Source organism: Ictidomys tridecemlineatus, chromosome 7 (assembly GCF_052094955.1).
Source record: "Ictidomys tridecemlineatus isolate mIctTri1 chromosome 7, mIctTri1.hap1, whole genome shotgun sequence".
Lineage (NCBI taxonomy): Eukaryota > Metazoa > Chordata > Mammalia > Rodentia > Sciuridae > Ictidomys > Ictidomys tridecemlineatus.
Window position 1 is genome coordinate 160,484,184 of NC_135483.1, and position 23,454 is coordinate 160,507,637.

At 33.3% G+C, this 23,454-nt stretch overlaps 1 protein-coding gene across 4 annotated transcripts in view; it reads left to right on the plus strand.

The window, feature by feature from the left end:
• Slc39a10 (solute carrier family 39 member 10) overlaps positions 1-23,454 on the plus strand; it is a 128,737-nt gene that overhangs the window by 74,674 nt on the left and 30,609 nt on the right. For all 4 annotated transcript variants that reach the window (XM_021725751.3, XM_040294627.2, XM_005324355.5 and 1 more), the window contains 2 exons: positions 12,657-13,672; positions 15,859-16,066. In XM_021725751.3, the coding sequence (XP_021581426.2) occupies positions 12,668-13,672; positions 15,859-16,066 (1,213 nt within the window). In that variant the 5' untranslated portion in view covers positions 12,657-12,667. The remainder of the gene's footprint in view (positions 1-12,656; positions 13,673-15,858; positions 16,067-23,454) is intronic.

A 23,454-nucleotide genomic window follows, 5' to 3' on the forward strand; every position in this document is an offset into this window, starting at 1 on the left:
GAGACTTTAGGACTACAAACCTTTTAGTTTTAATACCTGACCCTTTCAAGTCATCCAACTCTTGTATCCTGTGTGGGTGGGTATTGGGGATCATGCTACCTAAGAGTGTTCTGTCTCTGAACTGCGTTCTCAACCTTTTTTGATTTTATTTTGAAACAGGATCACACTAAATTTGTCTAGCCTGGCTCCTTGGAACTAAATCTTAATTTTCTGCCTTATTACACATGTTGCTTTTATTAATACTTGGGTAACAGTGTTTAGTCAAATGATAGGTGATAATGTAAGCTCTCAGGTGTTCTTAAATCTAAATAACACGAAAACTTTTCATCTCTTCCCCCTTTCCATTTTTCCTCTACTGGAAAAATGGACCTTTTTTATGTATGGAGTTGGGAAAGGACCATAAAACCCTGAGTCTTCAACCTCTGTCATACTGTTTCCTCCTACTACTTATGAAACATGTTTATCTTCTCTAATTGAAAAGTTGGTCATGTCTTGTAACTTATTCACAACAAAGAATGTATCATATTTATTTTTATGCCTTCTCTCTGCCTGTCTTCTTTTTCCTTTCCCTTCCTCCTTTTTCTCCTTTTACTTCAAAAAGCAATTTATAATTGTGTACTAACAGGCCTGTGAACAAACAGTTTGGTATACTACTTTTTTGTACACTGTATTGAAGATGAATCATTATGTTATTTTGTTTATGTATAATCAGTATACTTTGCATTATATTACAGAGAAACATAAACCTCTTGATTGGTTTGTATACCTTGAAAATTTGGTTGGTATACCTTGTCTATATAAATGGAATAATATATGATTTGTTATACTATGAAATGAGATAAGTAAAACAACATAATTTAGGAAAATATATCTAATTATAAGATATTATTGTAGCATTATATATAAAACTACATGTAACAACAATGACTTTAACATGATAAGTATATATGTTATAAAGCAGTGAGGTCAGGTTTTCTGTTCTCATGGGCCCCTTTTTGGTGGAGAATATCACTTGACTTCATAACTTTTTAATGTTTGGGATAGGCCTTTTCATTCTCTTAAGAATTTGATTTTAAATTAAGTTATTCTACTATTCTCAAGTAAAGTAATTCATAAAGTGAATATATAACTAATGTAAATATAAACTTTATTTTTAAGAAACTGATCATACCAATGTACAAAAATTGAAGAAGGAAATCAGAAATTTAGGCTAAAAATGAATCACTGAAAAAGGCTTTTAAGAAAAAAAGTTTTGTTAATTCACTGTAAATATAATTTTATGTAGCATTTATAAAACAACTGCTAGGACTTTTCCTATGAAGATTAAAAAAAAAATTGTTTTTAGTTGTAGTTGGACACAATACCTTTATTTTATTTATTTGTTTTTATTTGGTGCTGAGGATTGAACCCAGCGCCTCGCACATGCTAGGTGAGCACTCTACTGCTGAGCCACAACCCCAGCCCCTCTTATGAAGATTTTTGTCTAAAAACAAGTACTTGACAGTATTTTTGAGGCTAAGATATAGTTTTTTGGTTAACCATAAGTATGTATAAGTGTCAGGTGTTAACAATGGAAGTTTTCTTTTTTCCTGAAAAGGAAAAGTCAGAGGTCTTAATTCTTTAAGGGGTCATGTTATTTTTAATTGCATTTTTTTAAAAAGACTATATATTAAATCTGTGGGGGGAAGAGCTTTTTAAATTTAGAAATAGTTTCATTTTATTGACATGAAAGCACCTGTAATGTCAGGGAAAACATTGTAATCAAACTAAAAAGGCACTCCAACAGAACTGAAAAATGCACAAAATATTACCAAGTTATGTTATATAAAAATTCATATATTGCTAAAAATAGTGCAGCATCAGGAATAATTTTATAAACACAAAATAAGGCAAGATTTTTTACTAATTCCAAAATTAACAATACTGAGTGTTAATGAGAGTACTATGATCATACAGCTGGTGGCAGTATAACCAAGTTTAATTTCTGTAGAAAACAATTTGGAATATTTTCCAGGTACATGGCAAGACCTAAATAAAAAGTGTTAAAATTTTTATAAACTTTCTCATATTTTGTAATTAATTGTAAGGAAATTACTAAAAATTACCCAAGTTGGAATTGCAGTGTTTTTGCATATTGTGATTAAACTCTACCAATAAATGTATTTGAAAATCTTGAACTGTATGTGATTTTCTTCCACTTGTGATGTGATTTTTATTAGTTTATCACCTAAAATTTTTTAAGATATTTAGTTGTTTTTAGCCCTTTGTTTTTCAGCCAAATTTAAATGTGAATATGGTTTAAAGAATCAAATAGTTATGTGAGCACTTTGAGGATGGTGGAAACCAGTCCTCTGAATTCTTTTGTATCTGCTTAAATCAGCAAACCTTTTAGTTCCCTTAGTTAATTCTTTAGCTAATCACTATTACATCTCCAAATAACAAGTTCATTACTTCTTGTTGACTTTCAGTTTTAGTCATTATCTATTTAATGAACGACAGTGTTCTCATTTCTCTGAATACCTTCCCATTTCCTATACTCCAATTCCTCAAAATTTAGAATATTATTTAGTGTTGTATTATGCTATAAATGTTACAACTGCTCTTTTGTAGTAAACTATTTTTCCTTTCCTGCAATACCTTTTTCCTGGCATTAATAATTAAAAAAATTAATTGTAACTCTTCTGTATATCTATATATCAAAATCTACACCAGCTCTGTGCTTTGGAATATAGCTCTGTAAAGGAAGATTCTATGTTCAGTGATTTATGTTTATATTAGTAATTGTTAAACTTGGTAAAGATGTTATTGGACTGGTAATTGATAATTTGTTAGTAAAAATTAAGTAGCTTTGATATTTGGGTTACATTTTTGTAAGAGCCTGCTAAATGACTGCACTCTTATTTTGTTCAACAATTAAGATGACCTTAATGATTCAAAATAATTATAAGGACAGCTAAAACTAATTGGGGAGAACGTTTCCATGGTAGGGAAGAAATAGCCTCTATGTTGTCAGCAACATCAGAAAATGTCTATGTTATGAAAAGACTGTCCTGGAGATTCTGTGATCATTGCCTGCCCCCTGACCTCATAAATATCATTTTAACTGGCAGTTATTTTGAATGGCAAGCTGGTCAGTGTTAGGGATATGTTAATAATGATAGAATATTGAAAGAGGAAAACAGAGAGAAGTGAAGATGATGGTACGATAAAGATTTGAAGCAGTGGCAACAGGTATTCTAAGTATGAGGGCAACTCATCTTCACCATCCATGTTAATGGAGACTTATATACATCCAGGATGGAAAAATTTTTGAAGTCTGTTTACTGAAGGAATAAAATCATAAATATTTGGTTAATTTCAAAAAGCATTTCAGTATTTAATAACTAATAAAGGCACCCCAGTTAGTGCATTTATTAATCTTAGATGTTCTCTGTATTTTCAGGTAGTAGAACAGATGTAGCAAAATTATGTGAAAGTGTAGGTTTGCATGTAAATGTTTAGAATACAGTAACGATGGATTTAATTTGTTGATTTGGTACCATAAATCAAGATATAAATGTTTCTAGACTCTGACTTTTTTAAATTAGTGAAACAGGACAAACACTGAATTATTGACAAATTCAAGGAGTGTGCATCCTGTTTTCATATGAATGAATTTCAGTGGAAGGGTAGGAGATTGCCTGAACTGTGCCTTTTGTCCCCTCCTGGAGGAGTTTTACTGGCATTCTAAAGTGTGAATATAACTTTAGTAGATTAGGTAGCTGTGAAGTGGGGTACAAAAAAGCACACCATGAAGCTATAAGAGGATTATGTGTTTCCTACTGAGAACTCATTACTACAATACTTTTATCCCTGGAAGAATTTTACAGTGTCAGTGAAACTGGTAAGTTGTGGTGAGTCTTTCCAAATTGTACTCAAATACTAGTGAAGTGGAAGCCTCCTGTAATCTAGAGCTGATCTTGGATGTGCTAATTAATGCTGCATGTGCTCTTGGAATATTGTGATAGCATTCTTTCAAAGGAATCACTACAAAGGGACTTTGCCCCCTGCTTCTTCTATACTTTTTATAATTTCAGTGAAAGATGCATAATCCTACATCCAATAATGGTAATACCTTAGGTTGAGATAACTACTTTCCGAAGTAGTTTCATATACAATGAACTCGATAAATAGGTTTCTGATTCCTGATCTATGATACTGAATAGAAAATAATACATTTGGTGGATGCATCAGAAATGGGGATGAAATTCAATTTATGTTACTATTAATAACTTGCACTTAAATGCTTTTAAATATTATAAAAATGGGAAAATAACAAATATTAAGTGGTAAGACTTTTACCACTTAAACGTTTATACCTTATTTTATCTGGTTATTTTAGTGACTGAAAAATGAAACATTACTAGTCTCACTTTGTAAGTGGTAATAAGATTTAAAGACACTGTGACTTACCCAAGGACTCATAGCTAATAAGTAGCAGTTCAGTTTCTAACAGAACTTTGACTCCTTGACTGATAGTTCTTCATTATGTGAAGAAGTCTCATTGCTTCTCCTCACTTACCCTGTACTTTTATTAGATCACAGAAGGAAACTAAACTGATGTATGACTGCCTGCATTCTTGTGAAGATTGATTGAACCCATTCACTGGTAGAAATGCTAGCTGTGTTTATGTGATTGAAGGTATAAATAAAGCTGTTTTTTAACCATATTTAAAGAAATCCTATAATGAAACCTTTAAAACAATGAAGTCCTTTATAAAAGTAGGAAACTATATATAGTATTTAATAGACTTTCACATTGTTTACTTAAAGCATGATGTATTTATATGATCTTGTTTGGGGGTTCAGTGATTTGCTGCATTCCTAAGCCAGAGGGAGACCTCACTTCTGGAAGTCCCAGGAAATGAGATCTGGTCACTTGCTCCCAAAGCCAAATGGAAAAGTAATGGTGAAAGGACTTATGCATGCTAGGCAAGTATTTAACACTGAACTACATCCCCAACCCTTTTGATTTTTGAGACAGGGTCTCACTGGGCACAGACTGGCCTGGAACTTAGGATCCTCCTGCCATAGCCTCCTAAGTAGCTAGGGTTACAGTCATGCCACCATATCTTGCCAAAATTCAACCATTTCCTCAACCATTTTCACCAGCTCTCAGGTAAAGAAATAGAACTTTACTTACAACCCAGAATTCCACACATGCTATCTTCTAGCATTCTCCACATCAAGTATAACCATAATTCTTACTGAATATTTAGTTCTGTTATTAATGTTGAATACAGGAGAATATTAGTTAACTTCATTTTTTCTTTGCATCCAAAGCAAAATATTTTCATCAAAAATAGTAATAATAAGCATGATGGTTAAATAGCCTTATTGTAAATTAATCCTGCTCTTAGTGTAGAAATTATGCAATGATAGAGTACTTAAATTTTTAACTACAATGTTATACTGGAAATCAACAGCAAAACATAAAAATAAACTTGTGGCAGCAACTACTAGTTATTTAAGAGAATTAATTCTTTGATTTGTTGTGCACTAGGTTTATACATTGGTGTCTATAGCACCTAATATAAGTCTTGGGTGGATAGCTCAATATATATTTGCCAAATTGAAAAAGTACTCTCAATTATAAAAGTTACATTCTTGCTGGGCATGGTGGTACACACCTGCAATCCCTGTGGCTAAGGAGGCTGAGATAGGAGGGTCACAAGTTTAAAGCCAGCCTCAGCAACTTAATGAGGCCCTAAGCAACTTAGCCAGACCCTGTCTCAAAAAAAAAAAAAAAAAAAATTAGCCTGCAGATGTAGCTCATTGATAAAGCGCTCCTGGGTTTAAATCTCCAGTACCAAAAAATAAAAACAACATTCTTAATTTAAAAAAGCTGGAAAACTCCAAGAAACAATATTTTGGCTAAGGCAAAGCTGAGTTCTGTAAAAGCCAATGTTTAGATTTGAATGGTATATGGAGTTATGCAGCATTTCCCCCATTCTTGTCTCCACCCTAAAGATGCTCTGTGCTGCAAATAGAAAAGGATTTTGTGGAATGCTCTAAGTTGCTGGTGAGACTGCAGTCATCTTGGACTGCTTTTTTTTAGGTTTGCTTGTTTTGGGGGGGATTGTTTTTAAGAGCAAACTTGAATCTTGATTAGCCACCTTTGGGAGAGGTGTTCGCAATAGCTGTTTAGCCGGTGCAAACAGGTGCATACTTCACTCAAGTTTTTTTTTTTTTCTTCCTCCAGTAGTGAGGATTAAACCCACTGCCTTGCCCATGCTACTGAAATGCTTTACCACTGAGCTACATCCCCAGCTCTTTTTATTTTGAAATCGAAGTCTTCCCAGATCAGCCTCCTGAGAAGCTGGGATAATAGGTGTGTGCCACCATCCCTGATTCCAAGTAATTCTTAAGAACATATCTGCTGTAGTAGTTCTAAATTAAGTTGCAAAGTTTAAAATTAATTATTTATTAAAATACTTAGCCAAGTTTTAAGACTACTCTTATGATGTCACTTGTGCCCTTGCAGTCCTGTGTTCTTGTTACTATAAAGGATTAGTGGATTTGAGATATTTAGAATCTTTGCAATAAATTGAGTATTTTGCACAGTTGAATGCTATGCATTTAAAAAAGAAAGACATACACTATCCATAGTATTTGTGTTTTGTGGAGTCATTCACTTTATGTTATCTCATCAACATATGCATATGGTCTTATTACCACCACTGGTACTTATTCATTTGATAGTGAGATAGTATGAAGGAACTGAAGGAACCTCATGACATTTGTGTTTCAAATGAGTGGAATTACACTCAGAACATCAATTTTCAGTAGCATCTTCTAATGGAAAACCAGGATAACTGAGGAAATATAACATTTAGAAGCTAAAGGAAAGTGTATCTTCTTGATTTGTAGTAATTTGAATCATCCACACCCCTACACCTTCATTATCGTTAGTATACAACTGATATATATGAATTTAATTTTTTATTGGCACATTATAATTGCATACATTAATTGGAGCATATTTGTACATACTAATAACAATTTTGATCAGATTCATTCCCCAGTACTTTTTCTTTTCTCTCTGCCCTGACCCCCTTCCCCTACTCTACTGGTCTCCCTTCTATTTTCATAAGCTGTCCCACACATTTTATCCTTTTTTTCTTTCTAGTTTCCACATATAAGAGAAAACATACGACTCTTGACTTCTAAGTCTGGCTTATTTTATGTAATACTGTCACATCCCATCCATTTTCCTGGAAATGACATAAAAATTCATGTATTTAAAATGGTGAGTTTTTCCATGATACTATATAAGAAATTGAAATGTTTGGATTAAAAACAAATAGTTGGGCTGGACATGGTAGTGCATGCCTATAATTCCAGAGGCTAAGGAGGCTGAAACAGGAGGATCACTAGTTCAAAGCCAGCCTCAGCAAGGGTGAGGCACCTACATAACTCAGTGAGACTGTGTCTCTAAATAAAGTACAAAATAGAGTTGGGGGTATGGCCCAGGGGTTAAGTGCCCCTGAGTTCAATCCCCAATATCAAAAAAAAAAAAAAAAAAAAAAACCCAAAAAACAGCTGGCTGGATGTGGTGACAGACACCTGTAATTCCATTGACTTGGGAGGCTGATACAAGGGATCTCACATTCAAAGCCAGCCTCAGTAACTTAGCAAGGTAACCTAGTGAGACCCTGTCTCAAGAAATGAAAAGGGCTGGGGATGTGGCTCACCGGTTAAATATTTTTTACAAACTATTTGTTAACCTATACAAACCACACATAATTTAACTGCATTTATTCAGATAATCATAAGGTTCGGGTGACTATTATTTTAATAGAAGTGTTTGGTTATTTATCTGTATAAATAGTAAATCTTAAACTTTAGCAAGCTTATGTCAGTTCTTACTAGTAAAGCTGAATGAAACACTGCTGGGCTCTACCCCCAGAGTTTATGATTTATAATAATTTGCATTTCTAAGTCCCAGATGATCCTGCTGCTACTCTTACAACTGCAGTTTGATTAACCACTGATACAGGTTATGTAATACCTTTCCAAACTTAAAAGAAAAGCACATAGAACAATAATGAACACGTGAATCTCATTATCTTGCTTTAACAAGATACCCCAAAGGGAGGTATTTTGCATGTTTAAAATTTTTGATAAATGATACATCTTGTGGTATAGATGTGACCAAAGATATGTAAGGGAAAATCTAGAAGGGACTTGAGGGTAAGAGTTTTTTCTCTGTTAAAAAAAAAAGCACGATCTAGTGTGGGATGTGGTTGTGTAAGGGTATGAGATTGATTATGAGATTAGCAATTATCTTGAGACTATGAAGATAAGTCTGAGGGTAAAAAGTGCTTGGACTTTTGATACTGTAATTATCCTGGAATCACTCATGTCTCCCAGCTTCTTATGTGAATGTTTGTTTTAGCTACTTTGATTATTTGTTATTAACAACCAAAACATTATGTTTGTAGGAAATTCTCTTAAGATAATTTTGTGATGAAGATTCATGAATTTGTCTTTTTATGCCTAAATGCCAGGGTAGACAGAAGTGGAATTTGGGGGCTAAAAGTTTATATTCAATGTTAGTAGATGTCAATTTAATTCTCCAAACACTAGTATTACCAGAGGTTTTATATTTCTCTACATTAGATATTTATTTAATACCTAGTGTTGTCAAGTGTTAGTGTCTTGGAGAATTATATAGATTTGTATTTTCAAGATTAGTAGTAACCAGCTTTTCTGTTTATATCCTTTTATAGTTGTCTATGTAATGTAGGAGGTTTTTTTTCCTGATTGATGAATGTTTATATATTTTGGATATTAATCTTATTTATACAAATCTTATTTATACACACACACACACACACACACACATATATCGCAGATATCTTCTAATGTGTGGCTTGTCCTAAGCTTAGTTTATCATGTTCTTTATCATAGAGTAATTTTTAAAGAATTGCATTTAATTAAGTCAATCTTTTTTTTAATGGCATCTGCTTTCTATTTCTGGTCTTGAAAATCTTTCACTATCTCAAATCATAATGATATTTTCCTACTTTTCTTATAAAACTTATTCTTTGCTTTTCACATAGGGATGTTTAAGACACTTGGAATGACTTGTGTATGGTATGAAGGACTGTTTTTACATCAGTATTATTGATTCTCTTTTTAGAATATTTTCCATTCCACTTCCCTGTATGTCTGCCCCTGTACCACTTATATTATTTTAGTTAATTACCTTACTAATCTTCTGAATTGTCTTGATTGTCTTTGGATTTTTCCTCTTCCATATGAAATTTTAAATTTGCTTGTGGAGTCCCACTGAAATTAAACAGCTACCAGGACATTGATTGGCATTTAAGTAAGTTTGAATATGTATCTGGAAGGCTATATGTCTTATAATGTATTCTATCCACTCAGATTGATGGTATCTCTCTCCAGTTTTTGAAGTTTTGCTTTACCGTCTTTTAGTAATGTCTTATGATTTTTGCTACCGATTTTTGCTATTGAATTTATATCGTTGGTTCCAGAAGCCATATAATTTTGTATATAATTATATTTTCTCATTAGTTTTCACTGGAGAAAATCTGATTTTTCAATAAACTTGTAGGGCTGGAAGGTGTAATTTAGTGGTGGACCATGTGCTTAACATATACAAGGCCCTGTTCAATTCCCGGTACTGAAATAAACCCACACAAAGATTAAAAAATAAGAATAAAAACTTTCAGTTGAAATGGAACGTGTTCACAAAGTACACAGAGCACAAGTGTTGTGACTTATCACAAAATAAACATTTGTGTAAATGCCACTCAGGAAAGAGAACATTTTCGCACTTTGGAATCCCCCTCACTCTAGTCTTTTTCCAATTATTATCTCCTAACTTCCTTTCAAAAAGTAGTGATTATCTTGGTTTCAGTTTACTTGTTTTTAACTTTATATAAATATAATTATACAGTCTTTGATATTCACCATCTTTTGCTCAGTCTGTTATTTGTAAAATTCATCTTTGTTTATCTGTAAATCTACAGTTTCAATTTCATTCCTATGTAGTAACCCATTGTAAGGTTATTCTGTCTTTTCACTCTACTGTTGATAAACACTTAGTTTTTTGTTTTTCAGTTTTGAACTGTGATAATATTGCATGAACATTCCTGTTGATATCTTTGGGTATCCATGTACATGCATTTCTTTTGAGCATATGCCCAGGAATAGAATTTCTGAGCAAGTAGATATGCATACTCAACTTTTGGCAAATCTTGCCAAACAGGTTTCCTAATAGGTATCAGTTTACATTTTTGCTAGGAGTGTATGCATGTTCCAGTTAGCTCTGTATTCTTTCCTGCTGTTGTTTGGCAGTCTTTTATAATTTTTTAGTCATTTTTTGTGGGTATATAGTAGTTTATTGTGTTTTTAAAATTTCCTGATGATTATTGAGATTGAACATGTTTTCATATACTTCTTAGTAATTTGTATACTCTTATGAAGTGCTACCTATTTTTCTGTTGGATTGTTTGATAATTTTTGTATTGATTTGTAGGAGTTCCTTATATACTTTTGATTGCACATGGTGATCCTCTTCTCTAAATCCATGGCTTGGCATTTTGTTTTGTTTTTGTAGTATTGGAGACTTAACCCAGGGGTACTTTACCACTGAGCAGCCTCTCTTTTTAAATTCCTTTTAGTAATACACATAATATTAGGGTTCATTTTGACATAATTATTATGAGTATGGAATATAATTTGCTCTAATTCAGACCCCCAGTACTTCCTATTTTTCTCCCCATCTACCACCCCTGTTTCCTTCTCTCCACTGATCTTTCTGTTATTTATTTATAGATTTTTTTAAATTAGCGCCTTGTGTATATACATGAAAGTGAAATTCACTGTGGTATATTCATGTGTGGACATAGGAAAGTTAGGTCAGATTGATTTTTATTTGGAGATGAGTCATGCTAAATTATTGAGGCTGGCCTCAAACTTGTGATCCTACCTCAGGCTCCCAAGTACCTAGGATTACAGGCATGTGACACCACAACCAGGTGCTTTTTTGTGTTTTTGGTGTTGTCTTTGCAAAAAAAAAAAAAAATTATTTTAATGAAATATATCATTTTTTCTTTATAATATCTTTTGCATACTGTCTTACAGGTCTTAAAATTAGTTTGTCTAAATAAATCTAGGGGTAGGGAGGGAAAGCATGGGAGGATTAGATTAATTCTAGATAGGGAAGAGAGGAGGGAAAGGGAGGGAGAAAGCAATTAGCAAGGATGGTGGAATGTGATGTTCATCATTATACAAAGTACATGTATGAAGACTTGAATTGGGTGTCAACATACCTTATATACAAACAACGATGAAAAATTGTGGCATATATGTTTATTAAGAATTGTAACGCAAAAAAAGTACACATATAATAGCATGAATTGGTGTGAACATACTTTGTATACAGAGATACGAAAAATTGTGCTCTATATGTGTAATAAGAATTGTAATGCATTCCACAGTTGTCATGTATTTTAAAAAAATAAAATCAATTAAAAAAGGAGGAAGGAAAGATAGAAATACAGTTAATGAAGATAATAAATAGATTGAGAGACTAAATAAATAAATAAATCTAGATTTAACCTTTCCAGCAACAAACTGTAGTGCCATGTAAATGGTGAGCACTTGGTCCAAATTTAGATATGCTATAAATGTGAAATAATTTCTAATTTCAAAGACATGGCATAAAAAATTAAATATCTCAATAAATTTCAGATATAATGGATTAACTAGAGTATGATATGAAATTAGATTCACTTGTTTATTTTAGAAAACTTTGACTCAACAATCTATTTTTAGATTCTATGAGTCTGCTATTCAGTGGAACTTTCTATAATGTAAAGATGTGCATGTTCTATATCTGCACTGTCCTAAATGGTAGCCATTATCTACATATGGGAGTGTCTTGGCCATTGTCAACCTTTTGTGTTTCACATAAATATTAAAAAATAGCTCATTTCACAAAATAACTTCTAGAATTTTGATTGGGGATGATGAATCTATAGCTCTTGTAGTCATAAACATGGTAATAGCCATCTGCTTGTTTAGGCCATTCATTTCTCTAATAATTGATAATTTTATGTAAAGGTCTTGTACATTTTTTGTTAGTTTTATTTCTATGAATTTGCTCTTACAAATGATCTGTTTCTTAATTTCATTCTTTATTCCTGGTACATAGAAATACAACTGATTTTACATTTTTGCTCTTATAGCCAGCAGCTGTACAAAATTAACTTATTATTGTTAATTCTTCTGGATTTTCTACAAATGCAATTCTGCCATTTGTAGAGTTTTAGTTTTTCTTTACTTTTTTTTTTTATTTTAAATAAGGTATAAGATAGGAAGGAAGCCTGTATAAATGTATGTGGATTCTTTGTACTTAAAAAGAGTCAGTAATCTTTGAGTCTTGAACAATTTGTAATAATTTGAAGGAATGTACACGATTATGATTAAAAGGGGCCATTTTTTATAGGGAATTGAAGGGGGAAAATGATTCATAGCCTTGAAAAAATGGGATAAAACACTGGCAGTTTGTAGAGAGTTTGTTACTATTTTCAATGTGGCTAGGTATCAAATAATGCTTTCGTCTTTTTAAATCCTTTTAGGAAAAGTAGAAATGAAGGTACATATGCACACAAAATTTTGCCTCATTTGTTTGCTGACATTTATTTTCCATCATTGCAACCATTGCCATGAAGAACATGACCATGGCCCTGAAGAGCTCCACAGACACCATCGTGGAATAACAGAATTGGAGCCAAGCAAATTTTCAGAGCAGGATGCTGAAAATGAAAAAAAATACTATATTGAAAAACTTTTTGACCGCTATGGTGAAAATGGAAGATTATCCTTTTTTGGTCTGGAGAAACTTTTAACAAACTTGGGCCTTGGAGAGATAAAAGTAGTTGAGATTAATCATGAGGATCTTGGCCACGATCATGTTTCTCACTTAGATATTTTGGCAGTTCAAGAGGGAAAGCATTTTCACTCACATAACCACCAGCATTCCCACAATCATTTAAATTCAGAAAATCAAACTGTGACCAGTTTATCAACAAAAAGAAACCACAAATGTGATCCAGAGAAAGAGACAATTGAAGTATCCGTGAAATCTGATGACAAACACGTGCATGATCGTAATCATCGCTTACATCATCACCATCGCTTGCATCACCACCTTGAGCATAACACGACTCGCCACGTTCATAACGATTCCATTACTCACGGGGAGCCTCGCCATGAACCTTCAACAGAGACCAATAAGACACAAGAACAGTCTGGAGTTAAGCCACCAAAAGGAAAGAGGAAGAAGAAAGGAAAGAAAAGTGATGAAAATTCTGAGGTCATCACACCAGGTTTCCCCCTTACCCGTGATCAGGGTGAACAGTATGAACACAATCGGGTCCACAAAACTGATCGTGTACATAACCCAGCTCATTCTCATGTACATCTTCCAGAACATAGTGGTCACGATTCTGGTCATGGACACCAAGATCTTGATCCTGATAATGATGGTGAACTTCGACACACTAGAAAGCGAGAAGCACCACATGTTAAAAAAAGTGCAATTTATTCAGCTGCTAATCACAAAGATCATAATGAAGATGACCGTCAACATGAAGTAAGTATAAAAAGATGTCTGATGGTTGATGTGTAGCTCTCATAGAGTTGTGGAACATTTTAGATAAGAGACAAAATAGAATAGTTATTTATATTTAAACTCATTTCCACATGGAATATTGGGTAACATTCCTGGCCAAAAAAAAAAAAAAAAGGAATCAGTCAGTATGAAGATTTTTTAATCTGGATTTTCATTTGTATTATTTGCTGCTTTTGTTATTTGTCTTATTTGTTTTTTAAATTTGGGATTATCAAATCTAAATTTTTCAATGTTAAAAAATAATTTTTTGAACCAGGTGTGGTGGTACACCTGAATCCCAGCTATTCAGAAGACCAGGACAGGAGGATCTCTTATTTGAGGCCAGCCTAGGCAGTTTTAACAAGACCTGGCTCAGAGTAAAATTAAAAAATGGCTGGGGATGTAACTCAGTGTGGACATCCTGAGTCAGCACCCAGCACTGGAAGGAAAGGAGAAAGGAACACATACACATGCACACACACACACTAGATTGCTTGTGGATTATTTGATTCCACAGGTTAGTTTCATTGTTGTTACCATTATTAGCTAGGTTTTGGATATTTGAAAATTATAACTTTTTGTTGTTGTTCAAACTGTTCTGGGGAGTAGCTAGAACAGTTTCTTTTTTGTAAATATTAATTTATGGAATGGTTCCCAGTCATTGTTGTAGCTCCAAAGTCAGGTGTTTCATTTATGCAGTAGCCTTATTTTCTCTGTTGCTTTATGAGAAGGCCTACTTATTCATGATATTGGACTTTTCTCAGGCCTAACAGACTTGGGGTGAATGCATCGATACAGTAATAGGAAACTCCAGTGATGTGGGACAGTCCTGTTTTCCTTCTAAATTTTCAGGATCTTGGATACTTTCATGTTTGATTGGTCCTTCTTAATTTAAAAAAATCTATTTGTCTTAAGCACATTTATTTCTGTTTCATTCATTTTATTATTTTCAGCATTCTTATTAGAGTTTAGAAAACTTGTTAAATTTGTGTTTTGTTCATATGAATAGAAAGTAGCAGTATCACATGTGAAAAATGAACTTGCTCTTTGCTATCACTGTCATTAAGATAATGTTTTGCATCAAAATAACTTTTAATTTCTTCCCTGACAAAATTATCAGATATTTGATTTTTAACAGTTATGAACACTGATTTGAAAAAAACTTACATAGTATGAATTTATTACTATGGATTATATATCCTTGAATATTTTGTTGATAATAACTACGTATTATTCATGAATACTCTATCAGACCTATGAAATCTGCATCATCAAACTTGTTATTTGTGTCCTTACAATTCTAATGCATACTGGAAATTCTCTTAGGATTTCTGAAAATGTTCATGTATTGAATAGGATGGTTCCTTATGGTAACTGAAGATAAAAAAGCAGCCAGTGCAGGGGTAGCTTAGTAAAAAGAAGCATGCAAACCAGAGTGGATCTCTGTGAAAAGGGGCCAGGGCCATCTCTGTTGCCTTAATTGTAGATAGATACTCATTTTGACTATATGATGGCTCCAAATTTTGTTGCATTTGTTTTCTGCTTTTTTTTTTTTCAAAGTACCAGTGGATGAAGTTGCATCTTTCTTTTTCTTCCATATTCTAGTTTTGTCTTCTCAACACATTGTGTTTGAATTTCACACTATAATATTCACTTTTTTTTATGGCTTTCTTTTTTCTTTGCTGTGCTCAGAATGGAACCCAGGGCCTTATGTATGCTAAGCAGGCACTTCACTCCTGAGCTACAGCCCCAGCCCCAACACAGTATTTTTTTGGATTTCTTTGGTCAAGAAAATATCTGTATTATGAATTTTGAGTCACTGATGATTACAATTTTATGGGAAATAATTTTTAAGCTCATCCTGTAAGAATATTGGGAATATAGTTTTATCTTTTATGCATTGGGGTGGAAAAATGATTAAAATTCTTAAAGTGTTTATACTTTAAGGTTCTTAAAATGCTATTACAATTAATTGTATCCTTAACATAAATTTCTGTTTTAAAAGTTTTATTTGTACGAGATGTCTGTGTATTGCACATTATTTAATACTTAGAGTATTAAATAATATAAAATACTTAGAGTATTTTCATTATACATTTATTTGTTTTTCTGCATACTCTTCTTAAAGACATTCTTTTACTTAATTTCTTTTATCAATTTCCTTGCAGTGTTTGAACGTCACTCAGTTATTAAAATACTACGGTCATGGTGCCAACTCTCCCATCTCACGTGATCTATTTACATATCTTTGCCCTGCATTGTTATATCAGATCGACAGCAGACTTTGTATTGAGCATTTTGACAAACTTTTAGTTGAAGATTTAAATAAGGATAAAAATCTGGTTCCCGAAGATAAGGCAAATGTAGGGGCATCAGGTAAGAAAGAGATTCAAGTTTTTTCTCCTTAATACTTGTGCTTATGTTTTAAGCTATAGTAGAATTGGAAAGCAATTCCAAATAGTTGGCTTCCTTTCTGTGTCAGACTTTAATATGTTTTAATCAGGTTTAGATACATGCATTTTTAAAAAAATTGGGAAAAGATAGGAGGATAGGACATTATATTTCTTAGCATTATGGAGGATGGTTGCTATGGATGAAGAACTAGATTAAAAGGGGAAATATAGGTTTTTAGTAAATGGATTCTTCTTTTTCTTTAGTATTTATTTTTTAGTTGTAGTTAGTCACAATACCTTTATTTTATTTATTTTTATGTGGTGCTGAGGATCTAACCCAGGACCTTGCATGTGCTAGGTGAGTGCTATATCACTGAGCCACAACCCCAGCCCCAAATAGATTCCTCTTGATAAGCAAATATAAATAATGGGACCCCTAAAGAAGTAATAAGGGAAGCTTGTATAGTTAAAATCCAGGAGGCTCTCAGAAATAAATATTACTTTTAGAGAGCTTCAACCAGGGTAAAACCAATAGCATTTTTAAACTTCTTTTAGATTTTTTTCCTCATCATATCCATTTGGCTAGAGAGCTCATCTGTGATGGTCACAGGTACTTATCTCTTAATGTTTGAAAACTTCTACATAAAAGTTGGTATGTCTTATTGGATCTTAAATACTATTACAATTAATTCTTTCAAAAGAATCTGGAACTCTTCGTTTTTTTTTCCTTTTGTCCTTCTATAACCAGTTATGAAGTCCTATTGAGTCTGTCTCTTATATATCTTTTTACTCCATTTATTTCATCATAACCTTAGTTCATAACTTCATTACCTTTCCAGCCTGAGTTTTATCTTCCTTGCAAGGCATCCACAGCACTTAAAGTAGATTTGTCTTTGTAAAATGCAAATGATACTCTCTGACAGTAGTTTTTCTTTTTATAGTTACTGCTGACATGTAGTTAATACGTCACTTTTACTTATCTAACACACACACACACACACACACACACACACACACACATCAGGCACTATTCTAAATTCATTTACTCCTCATAAAAGTTTTATAAGGTGGATAATATTATTCTTCCAATATTTCCAAAATCTCAGAAATAGTAGGTGATAGTACTGGGATTCAAGCCTGTATAGTTTAGCCATTTTGCCATCCATGTGCTGAATATGGTATGTGAATTGTTTTTTTTTCCTCTGATGAATTTCAGCAACAATCTTGAGTAAAGTATTTTGTGATTATTTCTTCTTCTCTTTCTTTCTTTTGTAAAGTATTTTGTGATTATTTCTTCTTCCTCCTCTCTTTCTTTTTTTCGTAGATAAGGAAACTGAGGTATAGAGAGGTAACTTGCCCACAAGTCTCAAGCCCACAGACCCTAAAGTTTGTCTGACAGAACTTCTGGGCATCTAATCCCTATGCCATTTTCTTCACATTTATTTATATCTTTGTAAGTAAGCTTTCATTGGTGTGATCAAAGTACATGACAAACAACTTAGAGAGGAGAAATTTATTTTTTGGCTCATAATTTCAGAGGTTTCAGTCCATGGTTGGTTGACTCCATTTCTTTGGGCCTGGTGTGAGGCCAAACATCGTGGTGGAGAGACATGGTAGAGGACAGCTGCTCAGTTCATGGCAACTATGAACTAGAGAGGGAGGAAGGGACCAGAGACAAGATTAAACCCTTGTAAGCACACCCCAGTGACCTCCTTCCTTCAGGTATGCCCAAACTGCTTACAGTTTCTATCTCCTCCCAGTAGTCCATTTAAATTTTAACCCACTAAATGGTTTAATGTACCAATGAGGCTAAAGCCCTCATGATCCAGTCACTTCTCAAAAGCCTCACTTCTAGAGGTTGCTGCACTGGGGACCAAGTCTTCAACACATGCGGTTTGGGGGACATTCCAGATCTAAACCATAACAACCTTTATGATTTTTTTAAATTTTTATTTAATTTTTTTTATGTACTTTTTTGCTGTTTAATACTTTCCAATGTCTCATATAATACATATATATGCATATATTTTATACTTCCTTGAGAGCATGGATTTGATATGATATGCTCTTTTTCATGCAAAACTGTAGTTTGCTGTATTGTCTCAAAGTTCAGATTCCTCTGCTTAGCCCACCAGCTTTCCATAATATGATACATGCCTCTCTACCTTTTCATCCTTCATTGTTCATTTCTTTCCTCTTTTCTCAGCTATAACTTTAACAAACTGCTAATAATCATACTGTTTTTCACTCATTCTTCTCTACCTGACTACTATATACGTCTGCAAATATTCAGCTTAGCATTAGCCTGTTTGGGCCAACTTAGCATCCTAAGCTTAGTCAGATTTCCTTCCTTGACACATCTTCAGATATTGCCATTATAGTACAAATCTTGAGGAATCTTAATAATTGCATTAATTTGTTTTGTTGAACTTTGGTTGCTTAAAGGCTGTCACTGGAAATTTAATCTATCCTTAGTGCCTCAGGTAAAGAGAATTTGGGATTAAAAAATAAGCATTTAATGTTGATTGAGTTAGTAAATGGTTTAATATTAGTCTTCAAGCTTTTAGTTATAATCCAGAAAAGACAGCTGTTGAAAATGCATCTTTGAAGACCATCAGATATATCAGTCAGCCTAAAGTATACTTTGATAATAAAATGTTCTCAAGACAGATGGAATTTTCGTGAACAGTTTTACCATGTGCAAAACCATGATGAAATTACCTGACAGGATTATCTCATCTAAAGTTAAAGCCAGTAGCTTTTTTATTTGAAGACTTCTAATTCTAGTTGTTTTCATGTTTGTGGATTATGACTTTTAATTAGAGTTGTCTGTGTTGTAATATTGCCATAATCCATATATTGTAATGAAGCTGTTGACAGATGCTTAACTGTAGTAATATTGAAATTTACAGCTTATTCAATCTGAAAAGCCTAGAGGAAATTGTGCTTATTTTAAAAACAAATATGTTACTAATAGTGAATATTGATTAGTTGTTTGCAGGTGGTTATTAGCATTGTCAGAAATGCAGCTTGAATTAATTATGTCTAGATAGATGTTAATAATTGTTAGAGAGAATGCCCTGCTAGTAATTATTTTTAATGACTGCTGCACCATTAAGAAAAGGTTAACTTGTTCTATATAAATCTGCCATAGTGACACAACTACTACCTCATTAACTTTGTTCAAAGACTGCTGTAAACCAAATATGCTGTATACTGTGATGGTAGAAATCGTTTGTTTCACAAGATTGGCCCATTTAGTCATAGAGTTGACCCTAGCTTAATTACCAAGGGGGGTAGCAAATAGGCTGCTAAGCATTTTCTGCCAATTAAAATGCTGAAACAGTGTAGAAAACTGCCATCTTGCACATGCTTTGCACCGAGTTAATTAGAAAGTTTCCACAGACGAGCGCTTCTTTTTAAAAGAATGCATTTTCTCTCTTGATAATGAGAAAGGGAGTTAGTGAATAACTAAGCTTGAAGACCTTTAATGTTTTAAGCGACCTAATTTGCAGAATAAGTGAAGCTTGTTTCAGACATTTTAGTGCTTTTTATCACATATGGTATCTTGGGTACAAATCAAGAAACATTTGCTAGTTGTATTTAATAGTTTGCATATTGTAAGTTTGGTTTGGCTTCTTGAAAGACACCTTTTATTGGTTTTAGTTTAGTTTTGTTTTTTCCTTTTATACCAAATTGTGACTGGGGGGAAAACCCCCAGCAAATTAATTAGAAATCAAACAGTTTTATTACCTGTATTGTTTTTTCCTACACCTAGAGAATTCACAGTTTATATAAGTATAAATTTAAATGTTAATAATTCTAAAAGTAAGTAAATAGCATGGAAAAGTATTTCAAGTACAGTATGTTACAAACAGCTTCACACTTCTTTTCTTCTTGAAGGTTAAAAGGATAGTTGTTTCTCTTAAAGATTGTTTAGAAGAATGAACTTCATATTTGTAGTGCCAGAGGGCTGAAATTAATCTTAAGAATAAATAATTGAGAATAAAAAAACATGTTTAGTGTACATGTAGGGGAATGGTAGAGCTGTTTTGCTAATGAAACAGTTGTCATGGAATGGTTGTAATCTGTAGAAATACCTGGAATTTTGATTTATTTCCTTATTCCTTAAGAATGGCAGGAATAAATATTAATTCATGTTATATGGGAAATATATAATTGACCTTACTGCTTATGCTTTCAGGGGCATTAAAATAAGTATAAGTATTTTCTGATAATTTTATGTAGTTACCAGTTTGGTTTGTAGTACTTTTTTGACCTCTATCTTAATAATAAACTTGATTTCAGTTTTTGTTTTGTGGTATTGGTATCAAATTTAGAGCCTTATCTTCTACAACTGAGCTGTATCCCCAACCCCTATTAACTCAAATCTTGAAAATTTTTGAAGGCATATTTAGATTGGAATATCTAGATTAAAAAATGCTTCTTTTATGTTCATTGTACTTAATTTTCTTTTAGATCTTTTCTGTAAAGCCACCTCTATGGGTAAATACATGAGTTATAAATAAAAAACTTGGCCAAGAAATCTCTGAAAATACTATGATTTCATAGGGGAAAACAGTGGGTTTAATTTTCACTTTGCCATTTTGTCTAATATTTAATTTTTGAAAGTTGTGCACACACACACACGTATTCCATGTGTAATGTAAAGTTAGCTCTTTTAACAAATTTTTTTCCAGTTTTTTTTTACTGTTATAATACGTAACATGGATTTTTATGATCTTAGTCATTATTAAGTATATAGTTCAGTGATAGTAAATGAATTTATAATGTTACATAACTATTGCCACTATCTCCATAACTCTTCATTTTATAAAACTGAAACTTTGCACCCATTAAGTAGTAACTCCCCATTTCCCCAATCCCCAGCTCCTGGCATAAATCACCTTTCTACTGTCTTGTCTGTTTTCAGTTTGGGGAGTATATATACCCACAATTAGAATGGCTAATTCATATGGTAATTCTGTTTTCAATTTTTTGAGAAACTAAGATAGCCCATACCATTTTACAGTCCTACCAGGGTTCCACTTTCTTCACATCTTTGCCATCACTTGTTATTCATATATTTATAAAGCTATACTATCAGGTATGAGATGGTTCTCATAGTTTCAATTTGCATTTCCTTGTAATTGATGATGGTACACATCAATTCATGTGCTTGTTGGCCATGTGTATATCTTTTTTGAAAAATGTCTTTTGAAATCCTTTGCCCATTTTTTAATCAGATTGTTTTGATCTTGAATTTTAGGAATCCTCTCTATATTCTATTAATCACTTATCAGATAGAGGGTTTGCAAATATTTTCACTCATTGTGTAGGTTGCCTTTTAACTGTTAATATTGTCATTTGTGCATAAATTTTTAAAATTTTCATGAAATTCAATTTATCTATGTTTTTCTTTTGTTGCTTGTACTATAGGTATTTTCTAAGAAATCATTGCCAAATCCACAGTTCTGAAGCTTTTCTCTTTTCAGAGTTTTATAATTTTAGACCTTTATATAACTTAGTTCTTTGATCTATTTGACTTTATTTTTGTATTTTGTACTAGATTTAAATGTCCAGCTCCATTATTTTGCTTGTAGATTTCTACTTTGTTCAGCACAGTTTGTTGAAAAACTATTCTGTTCGCGTTATATCATCTGGATGCTCTTGTCAAAAATCCTTTGACCAGCCAGGTGAGGTGGCACACACCTGTAATCTTAGCAACTCAGGAGGCTGAGACAAGAGGATTGCAAGCTTGAGGCCAGCCTTAGCCATTTAGTGAGACCCTCAGCAACTTAGTAAGACCCTAAAAAAATTAAAATGGCTGGGATGAGGCTCAATGGTAAAGCGCCCCTGGTTTAGACCTCCAGCACAAAAAAAAAAAAAAAAGAAAAAGAAAAAAAGGTCATTTTACCATATATGTGAGGGTAATTTATTTCTGGGCTCTTGGGCTCTCTATTTGATTGCATGTCCACATGCCAGTACCATACTGTTTTGATTACTATAGCTTTATGGTAAGTTTTGAAATCAGGAAGTGAAACTTCTAGCTTTGTTCTTTGTCAAGATTATTTTAACTTGGGGTACGTTTTAGTTAGCTTTTATGTTTCTGTGACCAAAGTATCTCACAAAAAGAACTTAAAGGAGGAAAAATTTTATTTGGAGCTCATATATTCAGAGGTCTCATTATATAGACAGCCAACTTCATTGTTTTGGGCCCAAAGTGAAGCAGCACATCATGGGGGAAGGGCACCATTGGGGAAGCTGTTTCCCTCATGGCAACCAGGAAGCAGTGAGAGGGGAGCAGGAGCCACAGGCACCTTTCCAGGGCATGCCCCCAGTGATCTACCTCCTCCTCCAGCCACACCCCACCAACATATAGTTTACTCACCCCAGACAGTCCATCCAAAGTAGGATGGTTTGATCAGGTTATAGTTCTCACAATGCAATCATTTTCACCTCTCATCATTCCTGTCTTAATACAGGAGATTTGAGGGGGAATACCTCACATCCAAACCATAATATTGTCCTATGCAATTTCATATGTGGTATATTCATACATGAACATAGGAAAGTTAGGTCAGATTCATTCCATTGACTTTCCCTGTCCTCTCCCACCTTTCTTCCTTTCATTCCCCTTTGTCTACTCCACTAATCTTTCTTCTGTTCTTTTTTTTAATCCTACCCCCTCTTATTTTGGATTAGACTTCACAGAGAAAATCCTTGGGTATTTCTTATGATGCAGATCTAGTGGTAATAAATTGCCTCCATTTCTGTTTATCTGGGAATGGCTTTTTCTTACTCATTTTTATTTATTCATTCATTTATTTTTTTGGTGAACAATTTTTTATAGTACATTATACATAATAGTGGGATTCATTGTGAAGTCAATGTACGTGCACATAAAATAATTTGTCCTCCTTCCCCTGATTTCCATCCTCTGGTCTCCCTTCTGTTTTCATGAGGTCCCCTTCTTCATAATTTCTTCCAGTTTTGCCAGGTCTTTTAACCAATTCTTGGTTGTCAGCGTTTTAATTTTATTTTGTTTTAGGACTTTGAACACATTAGCCCACTGCCTCTGACCTCTTGGTTTTGATGGGGCATCTTGTGATAATTTTGTTGAGAATCCCTTGTATATGACGAGTTATTTCTCTTGTTGCTTTTGAGATTCCTCTGTCCTTTAACACTTTGACTATAATACGTCCTGATGTGGCTCCTTTTGAGTTCATTTTACATGGAGTTCACATAACTCCTTTGATGTTTATATTTCTGTCTTTAACAAATTTGGAACATTTATATTTTTACTGTCACTTTCCCTTTCTCTTCTGGGACTTAGGATGGTGCACTTGATGGTGCTCCACAGGTTATCTC